General features: G+C 33.2%; 2 protein-coding genes across 2 annotated transcripts; one reads left to right on the top strand and one right to left on the bottom strand.

The window, feature by feature from the left end:
* Positions 1-722: 722 nt before the first annotated feature.
* On the top strand, positions 723-8,300 carry stmn4 (stathmin-like 4). Its single transcript, XM_073816832.1, has 6 exons — positions 723-844; positions 1,886-1,941; positions 4,323-4,418; positions 4,813-5,018; positions 5,099-5,290; positions 7,073-8,300. The coding sequence occupies exons 2-6, from the start codon at positions 1,929-1,931 to the stop codon at positions 7,130-7,132; spliced, it is 567 nt and encodes a 188-aa protein (XP_073672933.1). The 5' UTR covers positions 723-844; positions 1,886-1,928; the 3' UTR covers positions 7,133-8,300.
* Positions 8,301-8,491: 191 nt separating this feature from the next.
* On the bottom strand, positions 8,492-10,175 carry il17a/f3 (interleukin 17a/f3). Its single transcript, XM_073817175.1, has 3 exons — positions 10,122-10,175; positions 9,669-9,862; positions 8,492-8,735 (listed from the first exon to the last, which is right to left on the bottom strand). Exons 1-3 carry the CDS (start codon positions 10,134-10,136, stop codon positions 8,492-8,494), a joined length of 453 nt encoding a protein of 150 aa, XP_073673276.1. The 5' UTR covers positions 10,137-10,175.
* Between the last annotated feature and the right edge of the window lie 202 nt (positions 10,176-10,377).

Below are 10,377 nucleotides of genomic sequence, written 5' to 3'. Positions count from 1 at the left end.
ATTATATATATATATATATTTTCAATATAATATAATATATATTTTTTCTATAAACCACAGGTAGTGATATAATTTATTTGGGATAAAATACAGTAGAGCAATGTCTGATCTAAATAAATTTTAAAATATATATATTTTTCCATATTATATTTTTTTATAATTTGTCATAATATAATAAAATATAATATAATACAGTAGAGCAATGTCTGATCTAAATAAATGTTAAAATATATATATTTTTCCATATTATATTTTTTATAATTTGTCATATAATATAATATAATATAATATAATATAATATAATAATATAAATACATTATCCAAAACCTGAAGTGGGTGTTATAATATTATTTGAAAAGAAAAAATATAATATCTTTTTGGAAAAAAATGTTTTGTCTTTACTTTTGTTGTATTATAATTACTAATATTTCTTAATATGTTTATACAATTATTTGTGATATTATAGTAAAGTAAATTATAATCTCTGTCTTTGTGTAATTCTTCTTGTCATCTACAGTATGTGTTGGACACACATACACATCCTCTATTTTGCATGGACACCTGCAGTAAGACACAAAGAGTTAACACCCCCCGTCCTTCACTGTGATGGAGAAATGCTGGCCCACCGCGCTCTGCCACTCACCTCGTCCAATAGCAGCGCTGGAAGATGATGTCATGCGGTAGGAGGGGTGCTGCTGCTGATGCTGCTGAGCTCTTGTATCCGAGGAGCAGCGGGCTAGAGCAAAAGAGAGGGAGGTGAAAAAGAGGATATCAGGGAGAGAGAAAGAGACAGAAAGAGAGAGAGAGGGGGGAGACAGGGACAACACCTCATCAAGGAGAAAAGGTAAGTGCGGGCATCACAAAATATGCTCTAACGGTTTTGTTATTTGACTTGCATCAAATACAAAAAAAAGGTTACCTTTGAGTTAAGATTAAATATGCTGCACCAGAAATCCAAAGGGAACTCAGTGTTCTTACAACATGCTCATGCCATGTATAATGTATGCGAAGCAACTTTTACATGCATGAAAATGTGAATGTATTGGCAAATATTTCAATTGTATCTGTATCTGTGTGTATAGATATGCACTAATGTGTTAAAAGATGACATAATTCAATAGTGCATTAGATTATGTCATTCAAAAGACAAGAGTCAGTAAACAACCTTTCGCACACATACGCATTGACTGCAGTGATTACAATTGGATTTGGGTTCATTTTGTTACTTATTGCGTTTTGTGTTAATGTAGTCATTTGAGAGCGGTTTTCTAGCTTGACATTATGAATATGTGCCATCTGAGACAACAATTATTTAAAAATGTCGTATTAGTGTGTTTTGTAATGGAGATGTGAGAATATATTAACAAATACAGTAACAGACAAGTGATGAATAACCAACTATACATGCAGTAAGTGTGTGTTTAGATAAAAGTAGTGTGTGTTTATTTATGAGCAGGGCAGGGCAGGGCAATGCTTTTCTCTCAGTGGTGTGTCTCCGTAAGGTTACATATCAGTTTTGCTCGTGGTTTTAGGATTTATGTAATGTTTGATGTTAATTGTTTTCTAAAATGGTTTTGTGTACTGATAAGTGGCAGCTCTGAGGCAGAGAAACAATACAGAGATTGTGCGTGACACTCCCTGCTGCTCCTCATCTGAATTCATGCTCCTCTCTCACCAAGTGTCCCGCCACATCACAACACAACCAGCTCCTTTCAGACATCTCATGCACAATGGATCCGCATTTGACATGAAAGTTACTGTATTTATTTTAAAGAGATATATAAATCATTTGTTAATCATTTTGTGTTTCAAAATGCTTACTTTAGGCCAGAGTGTTTTATCCTTGTGGGGTAAACTAAAACTCTCTCTCTCCGTCTCTAAACAGGACAGAGTGAAGGACTGTAAACTACACACAATACTGCACAAACATGACCTTGGCAGGTAAGCTACAAAAGTCAGCCCAGATTGCCAAACTCCAAAGCATTCATTGTAAAATGTAATATTTGAAGGCCCTGCAGGCTATGATTTTTCCTCTTGTACTTCAGCTGAAATGCTAGTTTGTCTTTTTCAGAAACTATAAAGAAACTAAGAGGAACAAATTTGACATTTTTCATTAAAATTATATCATGATTAACTTCATCAAAATATATATTTAAAAATATAGTAAAAATATAGCTCAGTGGGTTCTGTTTTTTTGTTTTTCCTCCAGAGAACTAAATATCATGCATGTTATATTTAAAGTCCCCATGAAATTAAAATAAAAGTCTTTTTGGCTTTCAGTATGAATATGTTAGCCGTAAGGTTATCTATAAGCTATTGTGCTCTAAAACAAAAATAACATTCGCATTTACAAAATATAAACATTCAAAACTTACAGTCTCTAACTTCCGCCAATATGGATCAATGATTTTGATGACATCACCCTGCACTTCAGCTTCTTATCAAACTTTCTGTCCAATCAAATGCTCTCTAGAATCCGAAGTGTCCCGCCCCCTACACTAAAAATAGACGCTGAAGCTTTAGCTAAAATCGGTCACTTGTTCACAGAATTAGTATTTTCTGTATGGTGAATGGCACATAGTGCACTATATAGGGGATAGGGAATGATTCAAACAGATTCAAATATGCTTTTTAAGTATGGTTTCAGGCTGTGTCACGCGAACCGCCACAGCGTCCACTTGGTCTGCTCCGGTCCAGAGACACGATAGCATGGAGCGAGCCATATGTGGAAATCAACGCAGACCATAAAATGTATTGCATCCATTTGAATTCTACACAATTCTACACGATATGGATGAGATTTAAATACGCTGTCAAATGCGGCTTTACTGAGCTCAACAGCTTTGGCCCACACTGTGATATAAACAAAACGCTACTGGCTATTAAAGCAATGGGGGCGGGACTGCTTGACATATGACTGTCCCGCCCTTTCTTCCTGTTTCAGTTGAAATGACCTCAACACATAGAATAACGCTGCATGTTACAAAGCATTTCAGTGGAACTTTAAGCATATTTTTTATGTTATATACATTATATTGTTAGAATTATATATTTTAAATTCATATAGCTTATTTGAAATAAACCTGTTTCCAAACAGGTTTCCCAAAAACCCATTGGTTAGGCAAACATGTAGTTCCGCCCCCATAATTACACCATTAGTTGATTTTGTGAGAGAGCCACCTTAAAGTTTTCTACTTGGGTAATGCGCAGCTTGTTCCAAAAAGCAGATCGAAGAAAGATTCTGTTGTTCTGTTTATATTTAAGCATTTCACAGATGCTTTTATCCAAAGTAACTTACATTAAGGTACATTAAATACATCTATCAGTTTATGCATTCCCTGGGATTCAAACCTATAATCTTGCTCTGTTGAACTTATTCTTAACGCAGAAGTAAGCCTATGAGCAAGACTTCCGGTTAGCTGCTATCCACCTTATTTTTTATTGAGGATGTAAGCTGTTTTCTGGTAATGTGCAAGACTTCCGGTTCATAAACCGGCATAGGGAAATAACAAGAATTAATAAGTGCAGTAAATGGAAAAACTCTTCACTACATACTCTTGTGTTCATAATTAAGATAATATATTTAAAATAATATGGTAAGACATACCAGGCATATTGCATCAAGCAGCAAAATGAACTGTTTTGTACAGCTAAAAACAGTTGGAAGCAGATGAGACCAGAATCCAGACACATTTAATTTACAAACGGCCGTGCCCACTCTAACGGGAAAAATAAGGTGGATAGGGAAATAACAAGAAGAATAAAAACCTGCAGTAAATAATAAAACTGTCTGGACAACAAACCAGTGTGTTCATAATTAAGACAATATGATAAGACACCAATTTGCAATATCAAGCTAGCAGCAAAATGGGCTGTTTTGTTCAACTAAAATAGCTGGACGCGGATGAGACCAAAAGCCAAACCCATAAAATTTACAAATGGCCATTCCTGCTCTTACGGGAAAAATAAGGTGGATGGGGAAATAACAAGAAGAATAAAAACCTGCAGTAAACAGTAAAACTGTCTGGACAACAAACCAGTGTGTTCATAATTAAGATAATATATTCAAACAATATGGTATGACACCAATTTGCAATATCAAGCAGCAAAACAAGCGGTTTTGTAAAGCTAAATATAGCTTAGCTGGACGCGTTTTATTTCAGACATTTTATGTGCTAAAACCGCCTACAGCTGCTCTAAATGAGTTAATTATTCTTAAAATGTCTAATTTTCTGTATGTAATTCAATATCTTCGACAGAATGCAAGCGTTTGTTCATGTTTACAAAGAATTTTGTACTTACCCTGACGTTTCTCCTCACAGCATATCGAGACAAGGTGAAGGAGCTCCCTCTAGTGTCATTTTTGTGCTCCTGCATCAACTCAAACCCTGCAGAAAATCCCACATACAAGGCTGAGGGTAAATAATAAAACTTTACTCATCGGTGTTTACAGTTTATAGACACGTCTGTACCACTAAATGTGACCCTGGACCACAAAACCAGTCATAGGGGTCAATTTTGTTAAATTAAGATTTATCAATCTTCTGAAAGCAGAATAAATAAGTTTACATTGATGTAAGGTTTGTTAGGATTGGACAGTATATGACCGAGATGCAACTATTTGAAAATCTGGAATCTGAAATATTGAGAAAATTGCCTTTAAAGTTGTCCAAATGAAGTTCTTAGCAATGCATATTACTAATCAAAATTGATCTTTACTTTACATGATCTTTACTTAATATCCTAATGATTTTTGCCATAAAAGAAAAATCTTACTCACAGTAAGTACCCTATGTGCGATTATTCTTGAAGATGCAGTGGATCTCAACTGGTGTGTGATCAAAGACATGGAGGTCATTGAGCTGAACAAGCGGGCCTCGGGCCAAGCGTTTGAGGTGATCCTAAAACCCCCCTCGTTTGACGGCGTGCCTGAGCTTAACACATCCATGCCCCAGCGTAAGGATCCCTCACTGGAGGAGATCCAGAAGAAACTGGAAGCAGCTGAGGAGAGGCGGAAGGTTGGAATTTGCACCCAAAATAAACACCCATCGCTCTCTTTGGTCTGATTTTGATGCTGAAACTGTATTCTTCTCTTCAGTTTCAGGAGGCTGAGATGTTAAAGCATCTTGCTGAGAAGAGGGAGCATGAGAGAGAGGTCATCCAGAAGGCCTTTGAGGAGAACAACAACTTCATTAAGAATGCTAAAGAAAAGTTGGAGCAGAAGATGGAGGCCAACAAAGAGAACCGCGAGGCTTTGCTTGCCGCCATGCTGGAGAGACTACAGGAAAAGGTACAAACAATAACTGAGAGGGATGTAAAGTATTTTATTACAGCACTTAATCGATTTGAATTGCTGTTTACAACCCATTTTTCTTCTGTAATGAGACATATTTCAGAGTGAAACAGGATATTTAACAGGAATAAATGCAGAACTGGACTGGAAATGTATTTCTGATGAAAATTTATTTCATTTGACTATGCATGGCTAAAACTTTAAACTTTACCTTTTAGAAGTTTTTACTTTTAAAATTTTCATTACAATCAAATATAAACAATTTTTCTTCTTTTACCTTTATACATGTAATTTTTCATGTAAATTCACTACCATTGTAGTTTCTTATGCATTTTTTGGATAAAAGAAATACATTTTTTTTTACTAAATAGTAATATAATAGTAATAGTGAAATAGAAAATAGTAAAAAAATAATAATATTTGCACACCAAGGCTTTTAAATAAAAAATATTTTTTAAAAATCATTATAGTAAATAGTAAAAATAGTAATATTTTGAAATATTATAACCAGTTTATAATAAAACTTTTTTCTATTTTAGCAGCCATTACGTCTTTAGTGTCACATGTTTTGGTGCCCAAAAAACAAGTTCAAAAGCACAGCATTTATCTGAAATTTATTTAATTTTATTAATTAATTTATTTATTTTTTGGTAACATCATAAATGTCTTTACGGTCTATTTTGTTTAATTTAATGCGTCCTTGCAGAATTAAAAAATACTATTTATAAAATATAGAACATAATAAAAAATATTATATTTAATATACATTACCAAAAGTTTTTGAACAGCAAGATTTTTAATGTTTTTAATGCATTTATTTGATCCAAAGTATGGCAAAAAAGTAAAATTTTGAAATATTTTAACTATTCTATTTTTTTTTATTTCTATTTGAATATATTTTAAAATGTAATTTATTCCTGTTATTATTCCTATAATTTATTATTATGTTGAGAACAACTGAGTAGAATTTTTTCAGGTTTCTTTGATTAATAGAAAATTCAGAAGTACAGCATTTATCTTTGATAGAAATCTTCTGTAACATTATAAATGTCTTTATCATAACTTTTGATCAATTTGAAGCATCCGTGCTAAATAAAAATATTAATTTCTTTCCCTTCCCCCCAAAAATTATAGATAAATGCTTTCATATAAATGCTGATCTTTGGATCTTTCTATTAATCAAAGAGTCCTGAAAAAAAAATTACTCAGCTGTTTTAAATATTAATAATAATAATAAAAAATGTTTCTTAACAGCAAATCAGCATATTAGAATGATTTCTGAAAGATCATGTGACACTGAAGACTAAAATGTAGCTTTAATCACTGGAATAAATTACATTTTAAAATATATTCAAATAGAAAACAGTTATTTCAAATAGTAAAAATATTTTTAAATTTTACTGATTTAGCTGTAATTTGGCTTGGTGAGCAGAAGAGACTTATTTAAAAAGCATTAAAAGTCTTACAGTTCAAAAACTTTTGACTGGTAGTGTATATTTGAATATATTTATATATTTAAAAATATTTACACATTTACAATAATATTAATAACAATAAAATGTCCCAAATGTTTGTGACAATTACACATCCAGCAGGTTCCTGGCCTTTGTGCATCTGAGTCCCTTCCCAGTCTAATGATAGAATCAGTATGAATATTGCATTAGAAAGGGGCGGATTGTTTCTCCACTTTGTTTATGCCGCTGTATTTATCTTCCCTCAGGCACACTAATACATGCATGAACACAGAATGAGTATGTTTTCTTTTGTGTGTCTATTTAGGACAAACACGCAGAGGAGGTGAGGAAGAACAAAGAGCTGAAAGAGGAGGCCTGCCGATAGAGGAGCGCCCGCTGCGCAGGACTGCTTTGACTATAGTCAAGGGAGGTGAAACCGGTGAAGAGAAAAAAAAAGCAAACAGTAGCCAATACATCTCAAAAAAGGGGACATATTGGACATTGATAATGACAATTTGCAACACACCAAGCTTTTGTGGGGCTTAACAACATCAAAACTACTTAATATTATTAAAAACAGAAAGATATTGTCTAGATGACAATGCAAGGTGCACTAAGGGTACGTTGCTTGGTAGAGCCCAAAAGGTTGCTTTGAATACTCCAAACTGATCTTTTGAAATGACATGAAGAAGGACAGGAAGAAAAAATTAAAAGATTAATGAAGGGATGCTTTTTTAACCTCCATAACCAGTACAGATGAATATGTTAACATAAACTACAGTACATCTTAAAGTCACTCTTCACTAATGGCAGTGTCTCTTTACAGTCTTTTCAAAACTTGTGCCATCTACTGAGGCTTTGGCTCATGCTTCTTTAATTATCGTTTGATATTAATATTCAGTAATCAACAGGGTTTAATAGAACCTCAGGCATGCTTATACAATATACATTACTAAGCATCAGTAATCAGAAGGCTAGAAGTACGATATCTATCACATTTCCTGTTGTGACGGTGCAAGGTAAAAATATGATCAAATGAATATTAGATTAAAACGTTCTGGATGCCAATAAATCCATAAGCTCATAATGATCTCAGATACGTTAAAAGTGGAGCACAGTGACACTTTAAGCACAACTCAGAAGCACATTTAACTTTTTTCATTCATTATATTTGTATTATGATGCTCATCAGTAGGAAAGCACATAGTGGCATCTCAGAAATGAAGAATGAGAAAGCGCTCAGGTGTGAGAAAAAGATCCTGTTTGGATTTGGGAAATAGTTTGATAAGATATGAATGGTGCACTTTGCTTTGGCATGTCACTGAGCTTTATTCTAGTTGTTTATTTTACTCGTTCTATACGAAGACAAAGAAGTTTGATGTTGGTGCCTGCCACATCAAAAATGAGCCGTTGTATGTGCAATGATGAGAATTGATGTTAATCGACCAGATTTTGTGAGAAAATGGAATGTAAATGCTCCGTGTGTTTGTAATTTCCAGATGACTAAATTCTCTAGGTAAAGTCAAATAAATGCTTCTCTTAACTAAACCAAAGATTTTAGTTTTTCTTGCATCGTATTCATACAATTATTGCACTAAAACTACAAAAACAAAGTTACAGTAGTATTTTATTAATCAAGACAATAAATACAAAGCTGATCAAAAAATGCTACAGGAATTTGCTGTATGTTTATAGGCAGATTAATGCAACAAAAGAAATAGACAATTAAGAGTACAGTATGGAATTAATTCTGAGGCACAACAACTGGTAAAACGCATGTACAGCCCAGACTAACTATTTTAGTCTCCAGTTTAAGTGTGTAGCGCGTATTGTTTTTGCACTTGACTCTCCTCAAGATGTTGATCTGGTAGTAGATGGGTTTAGATTCTAGTCCCAAGTCTTCTTCGCCATCTTTGGTTAAGCAGCCTTTTTTTTCACATTTGGCCTCAGAGATTTTCGATGGGATTCGTGAATCGTCATAGGATTCTCTGAATGAAAACATTTATAAATATTTACTTTAAAAAGTCAAATTTACCAAACTACCCAAAACTGATGTGCGAGGACCCCCGTATATCACACATACACTGCCAGTCAAAAGTTTTTGAACGGTAAGATTTTTAATGTTTTTTTCTTTTAATAACCAGCATTTATTTGATCCAAAGTGCAGCAAAAACAGTACAATTTTGAAATATTTTTACTTTATTAAAAATAACTTTTTTATTTTAATATATTTTGAAATGTAATTTATTCCTGTGATTTTAAAGCAGAATTTTTAGCATCATTACTCAAGTGCATGATCCTTCAGAAATCATTCTAATATGCTGATTCTTATCAATATTTAAAACAGTTGAGTACATTTTTGTTTCAGGATTCTTTGATAAATAGAATGGTCTAAAGATCAGCATTTATATGAAATAAAAAGCTTTTGTAACATTATACAATAATTATACAGAAATTAATACTTTTATTTATTAAGGATGCTTAAAATTGATTTATGTTATGCTGTAATGTTACAAAAAAATTCTATTTCAGATAAATCCTGTTCTTCTGAACTTTCTATTCATCAAAGAAACTTCTACTCAGCTGTTTTCAACATAATAATAATAATGTTTTAGAATAATTTCCGAAGAATCGTGTGAAACTGATAGCTGGAATAATGATGCTAAAATTCAGCTTTGAAATCACAGGAATGAATTTTATTTTAAAATATATTCAAATAGAAAACAGTTATTTTAAATAGTAAAAATATGTCTAAACTTTACTGTTTTTGCTGTACTTTGGATCAAATAAATGCAGGCTTGAGAAGAAAAGACTTCTTTAAAAAACATTACAAATCTTAGTGTTCAAAAACTTTTGACTGATAGTACATAATATGAAATTAAAATGAACAACCGTAATTATTTATCATATCAAAGACTCACTCGTATGTCCATGGTGACAAAGATCTGCTTGGAGACGGGGGGACGTTCATTGAGAGGTTCACAGATGAATCGAATCTGACCCACTTTCCTTTCTTTTCACATTTAGATTTTCTTTTTCTTTTAGACTTTTTCTCAGAAGACGCACCATTTAATGTCAGGGTGAGCAGGTAAAGCAGCAGCACAGCTCGGAAAACCTGAGGAGACGGAAACAAAAAATACTGCAGTGTGTTGGTTGAACAGTTTGTTCTAATATTGTTCATTTGCCTAAACAACATTCAAAAGCTCTGAAGGTGAAATGCCTTTATTGAAAAATTAAGCCGTGCAAATACCAAAAGATTCAGAATCGACATCAACAACAAAACGCCTTTGCAAACTTTTGTCCAATTTTTTAATTCAAGTAGGTTATTACTTGTTTATACTAGTCTAAAATAAAGAAAAGTGTGACAAACTCACCAGCGAGAGCTGCATCTTCGAAATAAAAATGTAAGTTCCTTGGTGGCTCTTCAGAGTTGGTCCACAAATAACAGCAAGTGTCTGAGCCCTGCATCTAATCGTCTTTTGTTATATGGGCTGGTGAGACAGCTTTGAACTTCCTGATCTTGACGTAGATACAAATCTGGAGTGCTGTAGATACTCATCTTGAGATCATTGAACTCACTGACAATGGAAAACCAAGTCATTTTGTAATAACAGTTTATTATTACTATTA

The sequence above is a fragment of the Garra rufa genome, chromosome 13 (genome assembly GCF_049309525.1).
Source record: "Garra rufa chromosome 13, GarRuf1.0, whole genome shotgun sequence".
Lineage (NCBI taxonomy): Eukaryota > Metazoa > Chordata > Actinopteri > Cypriniformes > Cyprinidae > Garra > Garra rufa.
This window is presented reverse-complemented; position numbering and strand designations above follow the sequence as displayed.